Below are 21,186 nucleotides of genomic sequence, written 5' to 3' on the forward strand. Positions count from 1 at the left end.
ATTTGGCACAGAGTGTGCTGCTGTCCTTGTTGGTTGGTAATTGCTCGAAGAAATACAAGTACCGTGGTTGTGTTGCTCCTTCCTGTTGTCGTCGACAATAAGAAAGCAAGGTGAGATTTTGGATGATGAACTGGGTGGGTGGTGTCTTCCCCTGTTGTCAAACACAAAACCCGTCAATACAAGGTACCTACTTTAAATGTTTGTACATTCTCTCATTTCACAGATACATCTATCTACCCTACCCTATCTTACACACTCTCTCCCTACTTGCCCACCCATCTAATTCCTCCCCAACTTCCAACTAGCAATAATATCCTGTATCTGCTCCCACCCAATCACCTCCTGCCTCCCACTCCCATGTTGACTCGCCTCCTGCAACACCACCGTCGGCGCCCCTGACCCCCCGCCCGGGTTGTTCACCAACCCACCAAGCACCTGCTTCGCCACCCTCCTCAGGTCCTTCGGCGTCAACCGGTTGATTTGGCGCGTCATCTCCCTCACTGGGATCTTCCTCCCGTGAACCTGCACCTGTCTTCCCAAATCTTCCAGCTCGACCATCCTGCTCTCCAGGTTCATCAGCAAGCTCGACCGGAGCTGGTTCTTGGCCCGGTTGACCTCTACCTCTCCAAGGCCCGTGTACCCCGAGTCGTGGGTGAGAGCCTGGAGCTCGCGGCACATGACGTGGAGCATGGGGATGGTACGACCTGGATAACATGAGGCTGCGATGCCGAAGAGACCAGAGTCCTTGTAGGAGTGGTTGAAGGCTATGCAGGACTCTACCCAGCCGTGTTGGTTGAGGACGTTGGTGTACAGACGAGAGTACATGCCCTTTCCTGGGCCGCCGGCGGAGAAGGAGCCGCCGCCGCCAAGAAGGGTTTGTAGAGTGGCCAAGGCAAAGATATCTGGAGAGGAGATGGGAAGGCCTTCGAAGCAGAGGTGGATATGGGAAAATGTGGGGAGATTGGGGTTGATTGGTGGGGGCTGAGTTGGGAGGGTGAGGAAGCCGCCGGTATAGGTAGCTGGACGGTTGAGGTCGGCTTCGGTGATGGGGGTGACTACTGGGCGAAGGATTGAGGATGGGGAAGATGACTGTTGTGGGGCGAGGTTCTTGAGAATCTTGCCAAACAGGCCGGAGGGTTGTTCGGGTTCTGGGGATGTTAGTGGTGTTGAGGCAGCTGAGGAGGCCTCGCTTGATGAGTCGGTGGGAGTGGTTGGTTCTGATACAACCGGTCTTGAACGCTCCATATCACCAAAGTATTTCTGTGCAAGCTCGACGGCCTCGGTGTGAGGAACACCGGCAAAGGCCACTACCATGCGGTCTGGTTGATAGAAGGCGTCCCTGTAGGCCTGGATAACGTCCTTGTTGATAACGCTCAGCCTCTCCTGAGGGCAGAGCAAGGGGTTCCCTAATGTGTTGTCCTTGAAAGCAGCTGTATGAACCAACTCTGGCAAGATCAGCTCCGGTTTGGACCAAATCTCTCCCACTTCGTACTCGGCCGTCTCGAGTTGTTGAGCAATTTCCTCGTCGGTCAATCGGGGGTTTCGGATCGTGTCGGCCAACAGTTCCACGGTGGTAGGAATGGCAGAGTTGAAGGTTGCTGCTTGGTACATCATGGATTCTCTGGAAGAAGCGCATTGGATATTGCCGCCCAGTTGCTCTACTGTCTCCAACATCTCGTCCGCTGATCGTGATCTTGTCGACTTGAAGGCTAGCCTGTCCATGATGTGACTGGCTCCCCGGAGGGAGTCGTTCTCGTATCGTGACCCGGCATCGATGTAGACTCCCACTCCCGAGAAGGCATCGGGCAAATCCTCAGAGGCGACTCGAATTCCATTTGGTAGCGTGGTGATCTTGTCGGTTTCTGTTGGGTCCTGCAACCGAGGGATATGTTAGCCATGTATTGCTGGCCTGACTCTGTCATTGCTCTTCGTCTCATCTCACTCTTGTTGCACGTTTATTAGCCTTTGCCTCCCGATGTGCCCTTTCGTATTTCAAGACATGCTCAGTGGCATAGCGCCTTGGGCCGACAGGCGAGTAACTCGGCCTCGCGGGGTGCCATGGCAGATGTGTCTGGTTCAACAGCCTCGTGGGCCGGCAGGATCTAAACATGACTGCGGCGAGTGGTCCGGCAGCAGCAGACCAGGTGGCAATCCGGCTTGCGCGAGGCTGAAATATCGAATGCGATCTTCCTGAGGGGGTTGCGCAACTCAACAAGCACCCACCAAGGCAGATCCATCCATGATGTTCTTGAGCTTATCGATAAGAAATTCGCAGCAGCACTACGGGTGGGCCTTACGTAAGGCTGCGACTATCCCTGCACCATCACCAGCCTGCAGCTGGCCAAGCACACACACACAGTCAGCAACACAGTGCGCATGGTCCAGCCAAGTGATGTAAAAAGCAGGGTTGATCAAATCATGCGCCGCGCAGAGCAGAGACAAAGCTGCAACGGCTGACCTCGACACCGACTCCTACGACAGACAGAATCTTGGCTGTTCGACTTCGTGAGGGGACACGACAGGAAGGACGGAAAAATAAACACTGGGATATCAGAAAACCTGGAAGTAAGGTAATTATCCCAGATATTTCTGGAACACTGAGCTACTACTAGACTGTAAGAGTTTCCCATCGGTCCTGCGAGTGTGGCGGCCTGGCCGACCGAAGCGGTTGAACCATACATGGCTGCTGCTGACCTTTCTGCCCTATCAGTCGCGCCTAGGGGAAGCCTAGGCTCTGAACGCCCCCTCAGCAAAACCCCAAATCTCCCAACCACTAAACCGCGACGTGCTTGTTACGATACCCACCGCAAATTTCACCCCCTTTGACAACGTCTTCCATCCCGCCTCGTTTTTCTGCCTCCATGTAAACCTCGGTGCGCTCTTTGACTTTGCTCAATGTTTACACAACCTGTAGCCTCGCCCACATCCCCGGGGGCTCCGGTATCACCTGGTCCAGTCTCGCCCACAAGGACCAGTCGCCTGAGAGGCCTGAGTTACTTTCGTAATTACACCCAGAACCACCTCCTGTCCCGCGAGCACAGCGCCCACGCCCACGCCCACGCCCACGCCCACACCAACCAGAGCCACCAACAACACCACCAGGCAAACTCCCCGACTCACAATCCATCCTTGAACTCTCCAGCACTCCCCTCTCCCGGCCTGCCTATCCCCCCTCCCACGTCAGAAGCCAGCAGCCATTATAATCATAATAACATCACCAACGCTACTACCAACAACACCCACGGCCACCCCTCGCACACAAGTCGGTCCAATCCCTTCTTGCAGCCCGCCCCGACACTAGCCCAACCCCTCGTCCTCCCACCCTCCACCGCATCGCCGACCTCCTCCGGCCTTTTCCCCGGCGATCCTTTGAATTCTGTCCTCACCGAAAGATCTGGAGGAGTTGGAGGACTTGCCCCTCCCGCCAACACCACCATCATGACCCGGGCTCGTTCCGCCACCGTGGGGGATGCCGTCTTGTCGCCCGACCCAGGAAGCTCGAGCACCGACATCCTCCCCTCGATCCGATTCAGCGCCTTTCACGACACCCGTGCTACTCGCCCGTCCCTCAAGTTCCCCACCATCTCGCGTACGCTCCCAACTGGCAATGAAGTGATCCGCGTAGGCAGATACTCGGAAAGAGACAACCAGCCCAATATCCCCAGCAACATGCCTTCTGCGGCGCCCGTAGGGTTCAAGAGCAAGGTTGTGAGTCGGCGGCACTGCGAGTTCTGGTACGAGGATGGCAAATGGTACATCAAGGACGTTAAGAGTAGTTCTGGCACCTTTCTCAACCACATCCGTCTCAGTCCCCCCGGCACCGAGTCGAAGCCATTTGCGGTGAACGATGGTGATATTGTGCAGCTGGGTATTGACTTCAAAGGCGGGGAGGAAATGATCTTTCGCTGCGTCAAAATGAGGCTTGAACTAAACCGCGGGTGGCAGAATAAACTTAACGCCTTCAAGTAAGTCTCCTTCGTACATGTACACCCAGAAATTTGGGCGCCACCTGCTCGAATACTGGCTTCATGTACTGACACTCTGATGCTAGCCTAACCTCACACAAACGCCTTCGAAACATGACGGCTGGCTCGGCCCAAGACTCTTCAGCTCAGTCTTACACCCAGGACTGCTCAATATGTCTGAATAGCATCGCGGTAAGTCTTGGTACCCCTGGGCGGACTCCACTTGGTTAGCCAACAAGGTTCTAACTCTGTTGCAGCCATGCCAATCCTTATTCGTCGCTCCATGTTCCCACACATGGCATTTCAAATGCATCCGAGCCCTGCTCAACTCCCCATCCTACCCCATTTTTATCTGTCCCAACTGCCGCGCAGCCGCCGACCTTGAGGCCGAAGTAGAAGACCCCGAAGAATGGGAGCAGCTGGATTCCGACGAAGGGGCCAAGTCCAACCCTGAAGGGACCTTACTAGCCACCGCTACCAGCGAAGCCCAACCACGAAAGTCTAGGGAGTCTGTCCGGGCCACCCGACAAGCTACCCTGATTGCGCCGCAGCAACCACCTCTACCAATCCCTGTTCCAGTAATACAAAGCGAAAGTGAATCAGATGTGGTGATGGTGGATGTTCCAGTACAGCAACAACAGCAACAGGCACCTCCCGTTGCAGAAATCACACTCATCGACACACGAGAGCCAACAACGAGCACAAATGCAAGCCGCCCACCATTTCAACATGCCCAGTCAAGTCCCGTGCCCATTCATCATGCGTCTGGGCACAGGACGCCATCTCCTACGGGTCCGTTAATCGCCGGTAACAACGAGGGGCCGATCACGCCGAGGAATGATGCCGGGCCATGGGTCTTTGACGGAAGTGGGCTGAGGCAGAGGGCGGACGGGGGAGGAGCATTGGCTCAGGGTGCGCTACCTGCCACTGACACTGCGAGCTTCGAGCGTGTGATGCAGAGTACTAATGAATTTTCTAGGTTGAATGAGCACATCGCCAGCCAGCAGCAGCAGCCAAGTTCACCACGGGTTTTGCCGTCATTAAGAGATTAAGTGGTGTTGCGTTTTGGGGGAGTTCGTTGGAGTTTGGTGTCTCTACTACTCACCGCTACTACATATATTTGCTGACGGAGACGAAGGCACGACAGCAGGAATGGGGTGTTGATTCGGTATAAAGCATGTATCTCTCTTTTTTCTTGTCTGTGAAGAGGACAAGAGAGGGAGAAGGAGGGACAGAGAGGGAAACATTGCGAGTTTTTTTTGTTATTTTGTTTTTATCTTTTTATGTTTTTTTTAATTTTTATTTTTTTGAAATTTGGGCATTAAGAACGGAGTTTTCGTATCAATATCTTTTTTTCTGATTGGAGTGGGAAGGGGGAGGGGGGGGAAACATTGCAACATTGCAACACAACACACACAGCAGAAGGAATGGGAGGGGGAGGAAGGTGGAAATCTTCTGTTTGCTTTTTTCTTGGATGGGAATGGAAACGGATAATTGACTTTTGGTTTTAGTTTTTTCTCTCTCAAACACTCACACACACTCGCAGTCATCAAGTCCTCCTCTTGTTTTGCTGCTTTTTTGTTTTCATTGCGGTTGTTTTGTTGATGTTTTTTGCTCTAGGATATATTATTCATCGCTGAAGAACTGTTGAATATTTGTTGTTATATCCCTCCTCCCCCCCCACCCCCTTTCTACTGCTTCATTGCTGTGTGTTCTGGGTGTTCGATGCAAGGCAGCTAAAGGGAGTTGATTGACTAGGTAGGCACGAAACGGAAAAGCAGAGCGGTTTGCATTGAGTACCTAGCATTGATATTCTTTCTGCGTCTGTTTTTCTTGAAAGGAACCAGGAGTTTGGGAGTACGGGTTGTGGTTTGTGGGATGGAAAAACATGGGCGAGGAAACCTAACAGAAAACCCGAAAACTAACACAAGTATCTCGAGAGGAGGACTACTGAAGGGTGACCAGGCGGGTTCTTGCAAAGAGGGGCCTATTTTCATAGAGCAGCAGCTTCTTGGAATTTCTACAAAAAGCCTTCACTTTCTAAGTGTTGACACAACGAAAACAACATTTCCTCCTACGGGGTATTCAAATACTCAAATCTAACCCCTTATCCTTTACCTCCCCCTCCCACCAAAAACTTGCCCCCCAACCCGCTCAATCTCCCTCCCCTCGTTTGTCCCCCGTCCCGCCGCCTCCAGCAACCTCAACCACGCGTCCCCATCCTTCAACTTGACCGCCTCCTCCGCCGCCCTGACCCTCATCCCGCACTTCTCATACATGGTAATCGTAGCCCCCTGCTCCAACCCCGTGCACTTTGGCACAAAAACCGCCGCCAGCCTGGGGTTGCCCGCCTGGAGGCACTGGTTGAAGAACGGCTCCCACCCAATCGGGCTCTTTCGCTGTTTAGAAATCTCCTCAATCTCGTTCCAGTCTCTTTTTGCTACCAGGGCCTGAAGTCTATTGTTACCCTGGTGTTAGTATCTGCAGATGAACAGCGGGAAAAAGAGGGGAGAAACACATACCTAACCCACCACGCCACCTTTTCCGGCACTTTGAACTCCCCCTGTATCTTCTTCGCCCTGCCACTGTACCCCAACCGGTAGAGCTTGAACATTGTCTGGTTTACGCTCAAGCCCGTAAAGTTATCACCCAGGTCACGGTCGAACCCCTCTTGCATTCTCAGCAGCAAATTCGCTTCCCTCACCGCACCGATCTCGAATACGTTCTCCTTGGGGTTATCAGCCAGCAACTTCGACGCCAAGGCCAACTTATCACCCGCGGTCCTGCTCTCCGGTTGACGTAGCGCCTCCCTCACAAACACCGCCGCGCCGTCGATACGACGATCGTCTTGATAGTAGAGGTCTTTCAGCATGGCTGTGTCCTCGTGGCCGTCACCGTCTCCCTCGTGAGCAGCTGCTTCAACCAGGGCAGTGGCGGTAGGGCGGGAGTTGATCACGCGGAAAAACGACGCGAGGGGGAGTTTGCGGCGGAGTTGGTGGAGGACAAAGTAGATGAGGTCTGTGTCGCCTGATTCGATTGCTTTGTCTAGGGCGAGCTCGTCTTCTTCCATGGAGAGAAGTAGAGGGACTTGTCTACCTGCTCGGGGCTCGTGGTTAAGCAGTTCGGTAGCTAGACGACCCCTTCCCTCTTCGTAGGCGGCTCTGGCGATGGCTTCGAACGAGATGCCCGGTTTGCCGGAGAGCTTTTCGACTATTTTGCGGCAGGCAGTGTCGTCATCTTCGGAGCCGAGGCGGACTTTGGCTGACGCCCAGTGGACGTAGATTTTGTCGGTGGGGAGGCGGAGGTAGGATGCTATGCGGAGAGCGAGAAGGTATTCATGGCGGTTGAGGAGACGGGTGATGAGTCCCGAGGGCGAGAGGCGTTGGTATTGTTCGTAGGACAAGGGGAGGCCGATTTTGTAGTTGCGTACAGCATTGAGAACGCGGAGGGTCTCGCACATGTCGACAAAGTCGTCGCTGTTGTAGATATCAAGAACGGATTTGCCAAAAGAAGCGGCTTTGAGGAGTTGCTTTTGCCAATGTTCACTGAATTCTTGACCGGCAGCGTTGACGCATTTGTCCACTGCTTCGACAAGGTGAGGACGTATGAGCTGGACGTTGTCGTCGGCCTTTGGGGACTGCATTTCGAGCTCCTCGACGGCATCTAGGAGGATGGATGCCGGCGAGTCTGAGCCCAGTTTGAACACCTCTTCCGTGTCCTCTGGCACTTTTTGAAGGAAATCACATCTATCATTGGCAACGATCCTTACACCATCATAGTCTGTCATTCATTAGCATACGATGAGGGCTGATCTTTAAGGCTACTCACCAGGTAACAGATGGACACGGCCACTGTCGTAATAGAACTTGGCCGATGACCCATATGGGCCAACGAGATGGACCTCGTCTTCCCAAGCGATGACAACAGCGTCTTTACCACACCACTCGACGTATTTTGGTGGGATCTTGGATTTGGAGTCATGCTCGCTCAGGTTCTCCTCAAAAGTGCTGTTGATAACGTATACTCTGCCGGTCTTGGTGTATAAGGCGACAAACTTTCCGTTTGGCGATACAGTGATATGAGTGAAGGGTCCTTGATCCAGGCCTCGATCTTCACAAGCTGTGGCATCGGAAACATAGATAGTTTGGCCAATGCTCAACAGAACTTCGACAGACCGAGAGTTGGTATATGACGGCGGTATAAGACTCCACGAGTGAACCTCTCCCTCGGGAGGTGGTGCAAGAAGCTTCGGCCGAGGCTCGCTATATGATGAGACCGAGACGAGAGAGTTGTTGTTCAATAGCGCAACCAGCCCATGGGCATAGAATCGGCATGACTTGACACCCGAATCCTCAGCACCATTTCCCAGAGAGAACTGTGTAAACTCTCCCTGTAAATCAAAGTAACATCTCACAGTACCGTCGGCGGTGACGACCAGCAACTTCTCATCCTCAGACCAGCCAAGGCCCTTGATAGAGCCGCTGTCCCATGGGATAGAGAGTATGGGCTCACCCCCAGCGCAGCTGTAGAGGTCGATGCTTGGTTTGGATGTTCTTGTGGGCTGGTAAGCTACCAGTTTGCCTTCATCACGATATAAAGCTGTCGGGTGTCAACATCAATGAACGGAAACCGGGGAAACGCGGGTTGCATCCACACTCACCTATAGCACCGCTATAAGGTGCACCAGCGACGATGTAGTTGTCAAGGTCCAGATCCTGATCAAAAACCTGGGTATACAGCTGAACCTTGCGGTAAAAAGACGGGCCAAGCTGTTCCCAGCCTGCAGTTGGATGAGCGACGTCCATCTTTTGTCATCTCCCCATATTTGGTCTCTGTGGATGTTGTTTGGTGATGGATAGTGCGGGTATCCCAGCAGCTCACTGAAGCTCGGGGATCTCACCGGCCGTGACGCCGCCAGCCCGCCCAGGCTCCAACTGTGAGCTGGCTCGGCTGACCCCAAAATCCACACTGTGCGCCTCCTGCCGTTTGGGCAAATGAGGCAACCCCAACCCCCAAGCTTGACAAAACCCCTGCCACAATGGCGGGGTTCCAGCTGTAAGCTCACCAGCTCACGTCGTTTAACTGTCACTGCATTGTTGCCCGACTTTAAACTCTCGGGCATCTTGCTTTCCGTTGCTTTAAACTTGTTTCTCTTCATTCTTGTCTTTGTGGGGTAATACTTCCTTCCATCTATCATCCCATCCCCCAACTATGCAAAACTGGCGAACAGAATACATCAGCGGAGTCAAGGATGCCGAGAAGCAACATCCCGTCAACCGGGAGCTAATCGCAGCATGTCAGTTTTATCCACCCACAAGACCGACAACACCCACCCCGCTATCACCACCTCCTCTCCCCTCCCCTCCCAACTAACCTCCCTCCTTCTCTCTCAGACTCCCAACTCTGTGACCGCCTCTCCACCCTCGAAGCCGAAAAAGCCCTCCTCCAATCTCAACTCCAACAACAACAACAACAACAACAACAACAACAACAACCCCCTCCTTCGTCCTCCCGCAAAACCACCACCACCACCCCCCCTCCAAACTCCTCCCCCTCTTCCGACGATACCAACGCAACCATTACCCGCCTCCGCCTCGACCTAACCGAAGCCCTCCGCTCCAAATCCCAATTCCAATCCCGCCTCGCAAAATCCGACGATGAGCTCGCCCGCCTCCGCGCAAAAACCACCTCCGATTCCAAAGCCCTCGCAGACCTGACCGCCCAAGTCCGGACACTATCCCGCAAACTCCGTGACCGAGAAGAAGAACTCCGCGCGAAAAACAAGCTCGTCGCCGACGTCCAAGATGAGCTCGCCGTGTTAAACATGCAGCTCGACCAGGTGGAAAAGCAGCGCGCAAAGAGAGAGGCCGAGTATAACCACCTCCTGAGCCGGTATATGGCGCGCGTGGAGCAGGAGACCGAGGCGATGAATCTGGAGCATGACAAACCTTCTTCTTCAACAAAACAGAAGAGGTGATTTTGCGCGGCGGCAAAGCAATGTTGGCATCAGCCATATTCACTGGTATACTTGTGAAATGTATGGGGATATCTGAACAGAAAAGGTACGTATGCTATACATGCGGTTTCAGTCGCTCGCGCTATTCCTTCTCTTCTTTTCCACTTCCTCTCTTTCCCTCCTCCCTTTTTATACATGAAAACAATCCTGACAAGCTATACTCGTGCAAAGTATTCAACGCTTTCAACCTAAACCCAACAAACAGACCATATAACCGTCCTCCATTTCCATCCTAGCACCGCGCTTTTCAGAAACGCTCAACGTCTTCAAAAAACAAAAACGCTCCTTGTCCTAACAGAAACAAAGAAAACTTAGACAGGAAAATTACTTCCTCGTCGAAATACAATACGTCCCCGCCGCCCCCGTCCAGCTGACGTACTCCTCCGGGTACGTCAAATGCTCCACATCCAAGATCGACGAAGCGACATCGTTCTCAGCCAGCTTGTTGTCGTGCACAAACGTCTTGAGCGACACAATCTTGCATCCAATCTTGAGGTCGAGAAACATGTTGACGAGGTTGTCGTTGAGCTGCGAGGTGAAGGCCTGATTATTCACCAGCACCACGTCGGCCCGCTTAAGGGACTCGAGTATCGGTTCGTTCTTACGGAAATCGCCCCTCTCGAGGTAGACCTTTCCGGGCGCTACCCCCCACAGCCGGCAGCGGGCGGCGAATTCCTTTTTCTGCGCGTCGGCGAGGTTGCAGGCGTTTTCCATCATTTCGCACCCCCAACTTTCGCAGCCTATTTCAAGGGCTGCTTGGAGCACGACGTTGCCAACGCCGGATCCCAAATCGACAAAAACCATGTCCGAGGTCAGTTGGGTGCGCTCGAAAATGTCCGAGATGAAGGGGTGGAGGAGCTCGCCGTAGACATTGTCGGTGCCGTTTTCGTACTTGGCGAGGAGCTCGACTTTGGGGGCAACGGTGCGGTCGTATACCTGGTCTAGGATGAAGGCGACGAGTTCCTGCGGGACTCCTCGCATGTTTTCTAGGTTCTTGACGATCACACCTTTGCGCTGGAGGGCGAACAGACTTTCGCTATATTCTTTGAGCGCTTCTTTGAAACCCTTGCCGTCGTTTAGGTTTTTGCAGCGTTCTAACCGGCGGTATATGCCGGAGTTTTGGTCTAGAAACGGGCGGGCTTCCTCTTCGGAGAGGTAGATGGATGCGACGTGGCGGACAACGGTCAGGATGTCTTGAGCGCCTTCGATCTTGTCTTTACCTTTTACCAGTTCGTATCTGTGGAAGAGGTGGACTGTTAGCTTTTTTCAATGCGCGTATATAGACTTGCACCTTTGTCGAGAACAAAAGATGGCAGTTGTAGAAGGTAGATATTAATATAGAACAAGCGTACTTCTCCCTGTGGTTCGAGCCCGGGTAGCGTAACCGGACGCCTACCTCATCTCTTGACAGTCCCATAACCGGTTGGCACTTTTCGCTGAGGCTGGCGACTTCGACGGCGTGAATTATTGGCAGCAACTCGCCTTCGGACTCCCTGTCGCCCTTCCACATCTTTGGGTGGCGGACCCGGCGGTTGGGGTCATGTCGTCGCAGCTGTTCGAGACGCTTGAGGCGCTTTCGTGGGTCGAGCTGGTCTTGCCAGTCGTCGTCGGAGGCGGAGTCAGAATCGGAGTCTGAGTCGAAGGACGGGGAGGCGGGGGAGTGGCTGGCTCGAGGTCGCTTTCGGCTGTTGCTGGATGTAGAGGAGGAAGGGGCTTTCAGGGCGGAGGATGGGTCGAGGTAGCGGGAGGAGCCATTTTGGGACTTGCGGGCGGAGGGCGGGAGGGGGGATGCGCGAGGTGTTGAGGTTGTGGAGGGGGATGCGCGCACCGAGGAGGAGGGGATTCGGGAGGTGGAGGGGGGGGCGGAGGTAGGTTTTGGCTTGGGTTTTTCGGGGAGGGTCTTCTTTACGGCGCGGACTTCGGTTTTTACTTTGAATTTTGATTTTTGGTTGAAGATACTCATCTTCGGGGTGGGACACGCTGGTGAGGCTTCGGGGGCGGGGGGAGGGGGGGGGGGTTTGTTGGTAAAGTGGAGAAGCAGGGGGTATATGAGGGCGGTTTTGACCAAGAGTAGGGGGAGGAGGGTTGGGCGTAGAGTGGTGGTTGGAGGGGATCGCAGGGGAAGCTGTATGGAATGGGATCTGGGAACGGAACGGGAGCGACGACGCGTGGCGCTGGCGCGACGAGAATATCGCTGTCGCAAGTAGGAAAGACCGCTGTGAAGACGTCTTAGGTAGCTGGGCTATATGAAGAGTGTCCGCCAAGAGTATAGTCGTCTTGTGGTACCGTATAGTCAGGAGAGGGGTCGTTGCTGGACGTGGGTTGCGGTGGTGGTGAGACAGGTGTGGGAGGATTTCAGCTCGGTGAGGCGGCAGCGCTCATTTTCTCCCCGCTGAGCGTCAAGGCAAGGCGGCTTTGGCAGCTGCCGGCTCGCAGAAAGGCCCCGCTAGCGACCCTGCACTGTGGTGCCATTTCTCGAAGTCATGTGACTCGACTTGGCGGGACAGATGCGAGTGGGGCAGGCGATAACGAGATAAGACGATATCGTCCGATAAGGAGCACCGATACGGATACAACCTCAGATTCCTGTGTAAGTGGACGGTTGGCCTCCTTGTATTATCTCAGAGTACAGCACTGCAGTTTTGAGGCATGCTGATTGTACAAAGTCTCACACACGAGCCACACGAGCCTGCTATGGTCTCAGTGTGAGGACCCTGTGTATCACCACGGAGCTTACGACGGACTCTCATGGAGATGACCATCTGTCTGCTTCTCAGATCACCACACTGGAGGCCCCTTGGTACTCTGAAGAGTGAGATAGAGCATCTCAACGGCCCTCGAAGCAATTGAAGCTGAATAGACGTGACACGAATCACATGCTCACGTGTAAAAAAGATTGTTCTGGTCCGTTCTACTGTATCCAGCTGGTTGGGATCACTGATCTACCGGTCTGTGAAGATTTATCCGATCGAAATTGAGGGAATCCAACAAAGGACATTCGCTCGTGATTGGGAAGCTTGAAGTGCATGCTCGGGGCAGGGGGTGAGGGGAGAAATTGTCTCGTCAGGCGACGAGAACAAGCGGCTGCCCACGCCTCTAGCTCTTGAAGCTCAGGCAAATTAGCTTGAAGGTGGAAATTCGTGGCCAGCAGAAACTGGGATCTTGTACAACAGCAAAAGGTGATGGTAGTGGCTGTCAACGCTGTCAAGAGATTGGTGCAATGCCAAGGCCCATATCTATGACGTCATGGATCGCAACGTCCTTCGTTTGCAGCCACAACGTCGCGAGACTGTTGCTTTGTGCTTCAAAGCCCAACCGTTACGTCAATCTCCCCATTTCCGGGGTGTTTGTCCGCAGTGGATTCTGGAGGTGGTTTTTACACACGTGTGTGTGGAGGAGGAGAGCTGTCATCAAAATCCCTGAATGCTCGCCATCTCCACCGAGGAATATTCACAAGCCTAACAGTCGCATTGCAGATCTGAAGCAGTCACAATGGGTAGATGGCAGACATGTTCCACACCTCACACGGCGGTCGGCACGCGGGAAACCGATTCGTTTTATGGGAACCGGCCGCCAAGATGAGCTCAGAATCGGCTAGGTGGTTCAGGGCCATCGAATTAGGGCGGTGGGATCTGGAGAGCTTTGTTTGGGATGACAACAGCCATGGCCCGAAGCTGGAGCTGTGACGCATGCATTGAATCGCGGGAAGAGCTCGAATCCATGCTGGGCCAGAATCCCTGCCGGTGATCTGCCAGCTTCATGGCAGTGTCTCTCACTCTCTCCTCTGTGAGCTGCATGCTCGTGGTGCCGTGTCGTGTAAGGGTTGCAGCTGCTGGCTATTTGCTCTATGCCCCATTGAGGGAAAGGACAAGTCAAACTGGGTGACTGGCTGTGGCTCGACGATTCAAGCAGGATCAAGGAAGCCGTCTGTATCTCTCTCCTTCCTTTTGGTATGACGCATTCAAACCATTTCACAAGTGCTCCCCACGCTGCAACGTCACTTCTTGGTCCCTCCTGGTCTTGTCCTCTCTTTTCTTGCTTACTGGTATTAAACGGCCTCCCACCGTCACCCGTGATCATACACCGGTCATCCTCTAAAACCTCGTTACTTCCCAGACCTTGTCTGCATATTCCACTTTACCTCGAGACACACGACTCGCAGCATTCGATACCCCGATACCCCGCCCACAGTTTAGTTGTCGTTTTTTTTTTTTTTGTTGAGATACCCCCAGGACTCTACTAGTGATACCCTGTTTCCTATCAGCCAGCCCCCAGATCCAACCGTCATGGCTACCAACGGCGCAGCGAAGGTCAACAGACCAACCAACACTAAGGAGAAGGAGGCCGATGTCAACCGCAAGCTTCAGTTCTACGGTATTGGCAGTGCCTTCCAGAATGGCAAGGTGCCATCGGTATGTTTGCTTCTCAGCAACAATCTCTCGTTTGCCTCTGTCTCTAACAATGCCTCCAGAACGACCAAATCGATGTCGCCCTGAGCAGCTTCCTCGAGTCTAAGGCGCTCTCGAACCCCTCATCCAAGTTGTCTGGCGAAGGAAAGGCGCTCGTTGCTGATTTCAGAGAAGTGGTGAAGCAAGCAAAAAACCTCCTTCTGTCCAAGAACGAGGGCAACCTGCTTCAGGATTTCATCTGGCAAACACAGCAATTCGACCCCAAAACCGTCAATGTTCCTGGTGCTCCCGTTGACAAGGACACGGCGCAGCAACATGGTAACCAGGCTCTTGAGGGTTTCCGTACTCTCGGAACCCTGATCATCACCAATGGCCAGTTCCGCAAGCTTCGTAAGTTGTCTTTCTTCTGGAAGGGACCAGTCACCATGCTAACTCATGCCCAGTCAAGGACGCTACTATCCTTCTCCGCGATATGGCTGGTGACGCCGCCACCAATGCGGCTGCCCGCGTTAAGCCTTCACATGAGGATCTTAACCAGATCGACACTCCGGCTGCGGACAACACCTGGCACGAGGCCCCCGATTTCAAGCAAGGCAAGGAGGAGATGAAGAACAAGTTGGGCAGCTACTACAAGGGTAATCCCAAGGAGGATGCGAAGGCTGTTGCTGCCGAGGGCACCTCCACTGCCCATCCCACTGGATCCTCTGACCCCAGAGATTTGGCTGGCACTGCGGCTCGCGAGCAGGCTCATGGCGGATCAACCGGCATCAATGCTGTCGGTGGTGCCCAGGCCGCCGCTAATGCCGCAAAGCGCCAGCTCGATGCCAACCTTGACCAGGAGGCCAAGGACAAGGCCAAGGCGAAGAAGGACGAGTATCGTGCCCGTACTAAGGATTACTTCTCCAAGAAGATGCCCCAGGAGCGCCGCGAGCAGACCATCTGGCGTCTCAAGGTAAGTCCTGTTGAACACCATATTTGTTTCTTCCGTTCTAACATTGTCTGCAGAAAATGGTTCTGGAGTGCCAGCAGCATCCCGATTATCACGCCGCCATCACCACCTTGTTGAACCTTGCTGAAATGTACGGTGATCATGCCAACCGGTTGGCCAAGGGCGGCACTGGTACTGTCAAGGAGACCCGCACTGGTTTGGCCCAGGCCGAGGGCGACCTCAAGACTTTGATCGAGCGCTTTGCCAACGGCACTTCCACTGACGACCTTTGGGCCTCGATCAATGCCATCTATGAGGACGCCGACCGGGATCCTGAGCTCAAGGGCTGGTTCAGGTCCTTGAACGTCTACATCCGCCGCTGCCTCCAGGAGCAAGGCTACATCCTCGACGACGATTCCAACGTTCAGTGGAACGCCCTCTACGACCAGGGCAACTACCTTCTCCGCACCAAGTACCGCGTCCACACCGATCGCATTGTCGATGAGATCAAGTTCTTGGGTGACCAGTTTGATCAGGATCCCCAGAACAAGGCTTTCGCCAACTCGTTGACCAAGCTCTTCACCGAGCTCGGCAATGATGAGAATGGCAAGCCTACCTTCAAGCCCCATCTGGTCAAGGATCTTACCGATGTCATCCTCCCAGCCATGTTTGAGAAGATCGCATATATCCCTGTGCCACGCATAGAGTACTCTGACCATCAGATTGATGCGGTCATCGAAAACCTTGTTCTTGAGAGCGACAACTTCATGCCCAACATTCTCGAAATTGCTAGTGAGAACTATATGCGGTTTGGGCGCAAGAATTTGAGCAACAAGAGCAAGCACTCGATCGATATCAAGGTTGCCGGGGTCCAGATGGATTTGCGCGATGTCAGCTACTACATCAAGCGCAAGCAGGGCTTCCCCTCTCTCACCGACACTGGTGTGGCTAACATCCTGCTCGCCGGCGATGGGTTCAGCTTTCGTATGAAGATGGCTACCCCCGACGAGCGGGATTCGCAGAACTTTTTCAAGATTGACAAGGTGGATGTTGATGTCAAGAACCTGCACATCAAGCTGTCCAAGTCTAACCACAAACTTCTGTTCGGCCTCTTCAAGCCCATCATGCTCAAGGTCCTCCGCCCTGGTCTGCAGAAGGCTTTGGAGAAGGCCATCAAGGACCAGGCGGTCAAGCTGGATCGAATTCTCTTCCAGATCAAGCAGGAGGCCGACCGTGCCATGGATCAGGCCCGTGAGGATCCCGAGAATGTTCCCAACATTTACAACCGCTACGTCACTGCGGCCCAGAAGCAGATTCTGCAGGGCAAGCAGAAGGCTGAAGCCGTTGCGGCTGACAAGAAGGTCAACTACGCCATCACCAAGGAGGACAGCATGTTCCCCAACATCCACCTTCCTGGCGGCATCAGCTCCAAGGCCACCGAGTACAAGGAGCTTGCCCGCAAAGGTGACAAGTGGGAGAGCCCTGTCTTTTCGATTGGCAGCGCCTCCAAGAGCCGTGACATCCCTCCCGCCCCTACCGTCACTCGCAAGCCGCACACCACCTCGGCTGACACTGCTGCTGCCCATGGCGGTGCTTATGCCGGTAATGACGGTGCTTATGCTGGCAACGGCGGTGCCTATACTGGTAATGGCGGTGCCTATGGTGGTAACGGCAGTGCTCATGCTGGCAATGGTGGCGCCTACTCCAACGGCGGTGCCTACTCCAACGGCGGCGCCTATGCCCATGGTGGTGCTCTTAATGGCAGCGCTCTCAATGGTGGCGCCCTCAAGGACAAGACCCAGCTTCCCTCAGCCGCTACCACGACTGCTCCCGCTGGTTATGCCGTTTAAGGAGGTGATGTAATTGTTTTTTACCGGAGTGCAACAGGTTTTTCGGAAAAGGGAGTCGAGTTTTTTTATACCCAGTTACAGTAATAATGAGCAGTTGCGATGGGGAGTATTAGTTTGGTTTGTGGAGGAGACAGACTGCGTTAATAACGAAGGGCTGGCCCAAGGAAATGAGGAGGGCTGGAAAGGTTAGGTTGTATGTGTCTTAAGTAGTGTATCCCCTATGCGGTAGCTCTTTTCTTTTGACGCGTGATGAATACCACGATGAGTTCTTTTTTACTTGATGTCGTTTAAGATGATGTGTATTGTGAAATTGTGATCTGTTGGAAATGATGACGTCTGAGAGCTATGCCGTCGATGATACTTGGGGTTAGGGATATAGGTGCGCTGCTGCCTGTTGCTAGCTCGGGGAGGACCCAGGCAACGACCGGGTCTCATAACAAAGGTGTATGCATGATCAGAGGCTGGTGAGGTTCAATTCGCGATTCTTTCATCAAACATCAGTGGATGATGAGAGCTTTGAAATTCCGATCTGGAGTTGTTTTGACGTCTTTCAACGTCCAAAGAAGTTCGCACTTGACTTTCAATTCCGAACTTGGAGTGGCTCAAGGGAGGGAGGTGAAGCTCGCGCCAGCCAACTAACACTGACCGCGCTTTTTCCCTTTCTGGTCAATCTTGCCCATCGACACTTTACTTTATCTTCATCGACAAGAGAAACACTGGAAGAAAAGTTTGCAACAGATGGCGTTGCAGAGAAGACGAGATCACCGGCAGGGTCCCGACGTGGAGGCTGTCGAGGAGGACGAGGCGCAGTATGGGAGGGGTGGGATGAGCTTGGAGGAAGTTGATCAGCAGTACGTTCGTTCCCCCTTCTACACATCAACCATGTTTTTGCTAATGTGTTGAGAGAAGTTTCCCCCACCGCCCGAAAAACGCGCACAAGACGCTGCCGTTTGCGGAGCTGTACAAGTCGTTGTTTAACCCGCTTATGGACTGCAAGCCCGGGTCGTCTGCTACTGCTGGTGCAGCAGCTGCTGCTGTCCCGGGGAAAACAAGATTTGGAAAGGCGAAGAAGAAGACGGGCGGGGTGAACTACCACGAGCAGAGAAGGCACATCATCGAGCGGTTCATGAGCCGGTGGAGGAAGGAGGTGGGTGATGACTTCTACCCTGCCATGAGGCTGATCCTGCCTGACAAGGATCGGGACAGGGGGGTGTACGGGTTGAAGGAGAGCGGGATTGGGAAGATGCTGGTGAGGGTGATGAAGATTGGGAGGGATAGCGAGGATGGGTATTCTTTGCTTCATTGGAAGCTTCCGGGGGGTGGTGGGGGGGGGAATCAGAGGTTTGGGGCGAAGGGGCAGACAGGAACGGCGGGGGATTTTGCGGGACGGGTGCTGGAGGTTGTTGGGAAGAGGGCTATGAGGGGGACGCCGGGGGGGTGGACGATTGGGGAGGTTAATGTTTTGTTGGATCGGTTGGCTGGGGCTAATGGGGAGGGGGAGCAGCTGCCGATTTTTGAGGATATTTACAGGAATTGCTGTGCGGAGGAGGTGATGTGGCTGGTGAGGATTATACTGAAGGATATGAGGGTGGGCGCGACGGAAAGGACGTTTTTGGGGCTGTGGCATCCGGATGCGGAGGCGTTGTTTAGCGTTTCGAGTAGTTTGAGGAGGGTTTGCTGGGAGTTGTGGGATCCGGAGACTAGGTTGGAGCAGAAGGAAACCGGGGTGAGCTTGATGCAGTGTTTTCAGCCGCAACTGGCGCAGTTTCAGATGACGACGGGGTTTGGGAAGCTGGTGCAGAATCTGGGGGTTACCGAGGAGGAGAAGGAGTTTTGGATTGAGGAGAAGCTGGATGGGGAGAGGATGCAGATGCATATGAAGGAGGATGAGACGGTGCCCGGAGGGTTTAGGTTTGCGTTTTGGTCCAGGAAGGCGAAGGATTACACGTATTTGTATGGGGAGGGGTTGGAGGATGATAACTCGGCGTTGACGAGGCATTTGAAGAACGCGTTTCATGACGGGGTGAGGGAGTTGATTTTGGATGGAGAGATGATTACGTGGGATCCGGAAATCGACAAGATTGTGCCGTTTGGCACGCTCAAGACGGCGGCGCTGGATCAGCAGAAGAATCCGTTTCAGAACGGGCCTCGACCTCTGTATCGGGTCTTTGATATTCTTCTTCTGAACAAGAAGCCTCTGGCGGACTACACCCTCCGGGACCGCCACGCTGCCCTAGAGGCAGCCGTCAGGGGCGAGCATCGCCGTCTCGAGATTCACCCCTACGAATCAGCCACAACACCAGACGCCATCGAGCCCTTCCTCCGCAAAGTCGTCGCCGAAGCCTCGGAAGGTCTCATCCTCAAGAACCCGCGCTCTCGCTACCAGCTCAACAGCCGCAACAACGACTGGATCAAAGTCAAACCCGAGTACATGTCCGAGTATGGCGAGTCCCTCGATTGCGTCATCATCGGCAGCTACTTCGGCTCCGGCCGTCGCGGAGGCATCCTCTCCAGCTTCCTCTGCGGCGTTCGTGTCAGCGAGAACCACGTCAGGTCCGGCGCTGCCCTCACCAGAGAGAAGTGTTTGAGCTTTTGCAAAGTAGGTGGCGGCCTCAAAGCAGAAGACTACGCCGAGATCAGACACCACACCGAGGGCAAATGGCAAGACTGGCAAGCGAGCAACCCGCCCACGGACTACATCGAGCTCGCGGGAGGGAAAATGCAATACGAAAAACCAGATGTATGGATCCGACCTAGTGAGTCGGTTGTCATCTCCATCAAGGCAGCCTCCATCGGCCCCTCCGACCAGTTCGCCATGGGCTGGACTCTACGCTTCCCTCGGTTCCGTAAGCTGAGACTGGACAAATCGTGGGACGAGGGCATGGACGCGAGCGATTTTGTTCTTCTCAAAGACAAAGTCAAGGAAGAAGAGAAGGAGCGAAAGGCGATGGAGATGGAGAGCAGAAAGCGCAAGCCAGCAAAGAGGTTGAAGAAGGACTTGGTCATCGCGGGGACGGATCCGAATGCTGCGCCGGTTGAGTTCGCCGACGGGGGGGATAATATCAAGGCCGAATCGATGAGCCAGGTTGCGTTTCCCCCCCCTCAGGCTAGAAGGAAGTCCGACAAGCAACTGTTCCAGGGACTGGACTTTTGTGTATTGTCTGAGGCAATCAAACCCCGCAAGATGTCCAAGCCTGATCTGGAAAAGTTGATCAAGGAGCATGGAGGGAGGATTCATCAGCAAGTCGACAAGGGCGGGAACATGATCCTCCTCGCGGAGAAGAACGTCGTCCGGGTGGCGTCGCTGAAACGGGCCGGTGACGCGGATATTGTCAAGCCCAAATGGGTCTTTGACTGCCTTGCGCAGAATAATGGAGAGGGCTATCTCCTCCCGTTTGAGGAGGGGCACTTGTTTCATGCCACGGAGGAGATGGTGAAGTTGGCGGCGGAGAATACGGATCAGTATGGGGATTCGTATGTCAGGGATGTTACCCCTGATGAGCTGAGGGATATCATTGACGACATGCGCATCAAAGGGGGTGTTAAAGAGGAGGAGGATGCGTTTCATGATCAGAGGACGGGGGAGTTTGATGCTGAGCACTTTTTGGATCAGCTGGAGGAGCGAGGGAGGGGTTTGGAGGGGTTGAAGAGTTTCTTGTTTAGACGGTGTAGGGTTTACTTCCCTGTTGCGGCGAAGGAGGAGGAGGAGGAGAAGAGGGGGCCTTCGAGTACGGAGTTGAAGGCGGTGAAGCTGCAGAATGAGGTCAAGTTTGGGAGCGGGACTGTGGTGGGGGGTCTGGATGATAAGGAGATCACGCATGTGGTGGTGGTCGGGGGTGGGGAGAAACAGAGGAAGGAGCTGGCAGCGAGCGTGAGGTATGAGGTTAGTTCGAGGAGACATGTGCCGAGGATTGTGACGGGGAGGTGGGTAGAGGATTGTGTGAAGGAGGGGACGTTGGTTGATGAAGAGGGATATGCCCCTTGAGATGGGAGCTGATCCTCAATGAGTCTCGGTGGG

The 21,186-nt window shown here is 54.1% G+C and overlaps 8 protein-coding genes across 8 annotated transcripts; 5 read left to right on the forward strand and 3 right to left on the reverse strand.

Moving 5' to 3' along the window:
* Positions 1-148: 148 nt before the first annotated feature.
* Positions 149-3,163, reverse strand: MAS2 (Mitochondrial-processing peptidase subunit alpha). The gene is made up of 2 exons (XM_062882194.1): positions 1,943-3,163; positions 149-1,872 (listed from the first exon to the last, which is right to left on the reverse strand). The coding sequence occupies exons 1-2, from the start codon at positions 2,108-2,110 to the stop codon at positions 280-282; spliced, it is 1,761 nt and encodes a 586-aa protein (XP_062728206.1). The 5' UTR covers positions 2,111-3,163; the 3' UTR covers positions 149-279.
* Positions 2,441-5,139, forward strand: QC761_706420 (uncharacterized protein; the record flags this gene model as incomplete). The annotated part of the gene is made up of 4 exons (XM_062882195.1): positions 2,441-3,965; positions 4,052-4,157; positions 4,223-4,877; positions 4,973-5,139. The coding sequence occupies exons 1-4, from the start codon at positions 2,896-2,898 to the stop codon at positions 5,137-5,139; spliced, it is 1,998 nt and encodes a 665-aa protein (XP_062728207.1). The 5' UTR covers positions 2,441-2,895.
* A 940-nt stretch (positions 5,140-6,079) lies between these two features.
* vps16 (Vacuolar protein sorting-associated protein 16) lies at positions 6,080-8,871 on the reverse strand (the record flags this gene model as incomplete). The annotated part of the gene is made up of 4 exons (XM_062882196.1): positions 8,626-8,871; positions 7,794-8,564; positions 6,488-7,745; positions 6,080-6,422 (listed from the first exon to the last, which is right to left on the reverse strand). The coding sequence occupies exons 1-4, from the start codon at positions 8,768-8,770 to the stop codon at positions 6,080-6,082; spliced, it is 2,517 nt and encodes an 838-aa protein (XP_062728208.1). The 5' UTR covers positions 8,771-8,871.
* Positions 8,872-9,044: 173 nt separating this feature from the next.
* Positions 9,045-9,942, forward strand: ATG16 (autophagy protein 16, interacts with Atg12p-Atg5p; the record flags this gene model as incomplete). Its single annotated transcript, XM_062882197.1, has 2 exons — positions 9,045-9,261; positions 9,359-9,942. Exons 1-2 carry the CDS (start codon positions 9,177-9,179, stop codon positions 9,940-9,942), a joined length of 669 nt encoding a protein of 222 aa, XP_062728209.1. The 5' UTR covers positions 9,045-9,176.
* Positions 9,943-9,949: 7 nt separating this feature from the next.
* Positions 9,950-12,942, reverse strand: DOT1 (Nucleosomal histone H3-Lys79 methylase). The gene is made up of 2 exons (XM_062873170.1): positions 11,334-12,942; positions 9,950-11,218 (listed from the first exon to the last, which is right to left on the reverse strand). The coding sequence occupies exons 1-2, from the start codon at positions 11,942-11,944 to the stop codon at positions 10,306-10,308; spliced, it is 1,524 nt and encodes a 507-aa protein (XP_062728210.1). The 5' UTR covers positions 11,945-12,942; the 3' UTR covers positions 9,950-10,305.
* On the forward strand, positions 9,963-10,926 carry QC761_0106150 (uncharacterized protein; the record flags this gene model as incomplete). The annotated part of the gene is made up of 3 exons (XM_062873171.1): positions 9,963-10,027; positions 10,288-10,368; positions 10,404-10,926. The coding sequence occupies 3 exons, from the start codon at positions 9,963-9,965 to the stop codon at positions 10,924-10,926; spliced, it is 669 nt and encodes a 222-aa protein (XP_062728211.1).
* Positions 12,943-13,303: 361 nt separating the features above from the next.
* On the forward strand, positions 13,304-17,205 carry QC761_706460 (uncharacterized protein). Its single transcript, XM_062882198.1, has 4 exons — positions 13,304-14,393; positions 14,453-14,780; positions 14,834-15,342; positions 15,396-17,205. The coding sequence occupies exons 1-4, from the start codon at positions 14,268-14,270 to the stop codon at positions 17,166-17,168; spliced, it is 2,736 nt and encodes a 911-aa protein (XP_062728212.1). The 5' UTR covers positions 13,304-14,267; the 3' UTR covers positions 17,169-17,205.
* Positions 17,206-17,608: 403 nt separating this feature from the next.
* LIG4 (DNA ligase (ATP)) lies at positions 17,609-21,153 on the forward strand (the record flags this gene model as incomplete). Its single annotated transcript, XM_062882199.1, has 2 exons — positions 17,609-18,019; positions 18,078-21,153. The coding sequence occupies exons 1-2, from the start codon at positions 17,907-17,909 to the stop codon at positions 21,151-21,153; spliced, it is 3,189 nt and encodes a 1,062-aa protein (XP_062728213.1). The 5' UTR covers positions 17,609-17,906.
* Between the last annotated feature and the right edge of the window lie 33 nt (positions 21,154-21,186).

Source organism: Podospora bellae-mahoneyi, chromosome 7 (assembly GCF_035222275.1).
Source record: "Podospora bellae-mahoneyi strain CBS 112042 chromosome 7, whole genome shotgun sequence".
Classification (NCBI taxonomy): Eukaryota; Fungi; Ascomycota; class Sordariomycetes; order Sordariales; family Podosporaceae; genus Podospora; species Podospora bellae-mahoneyi.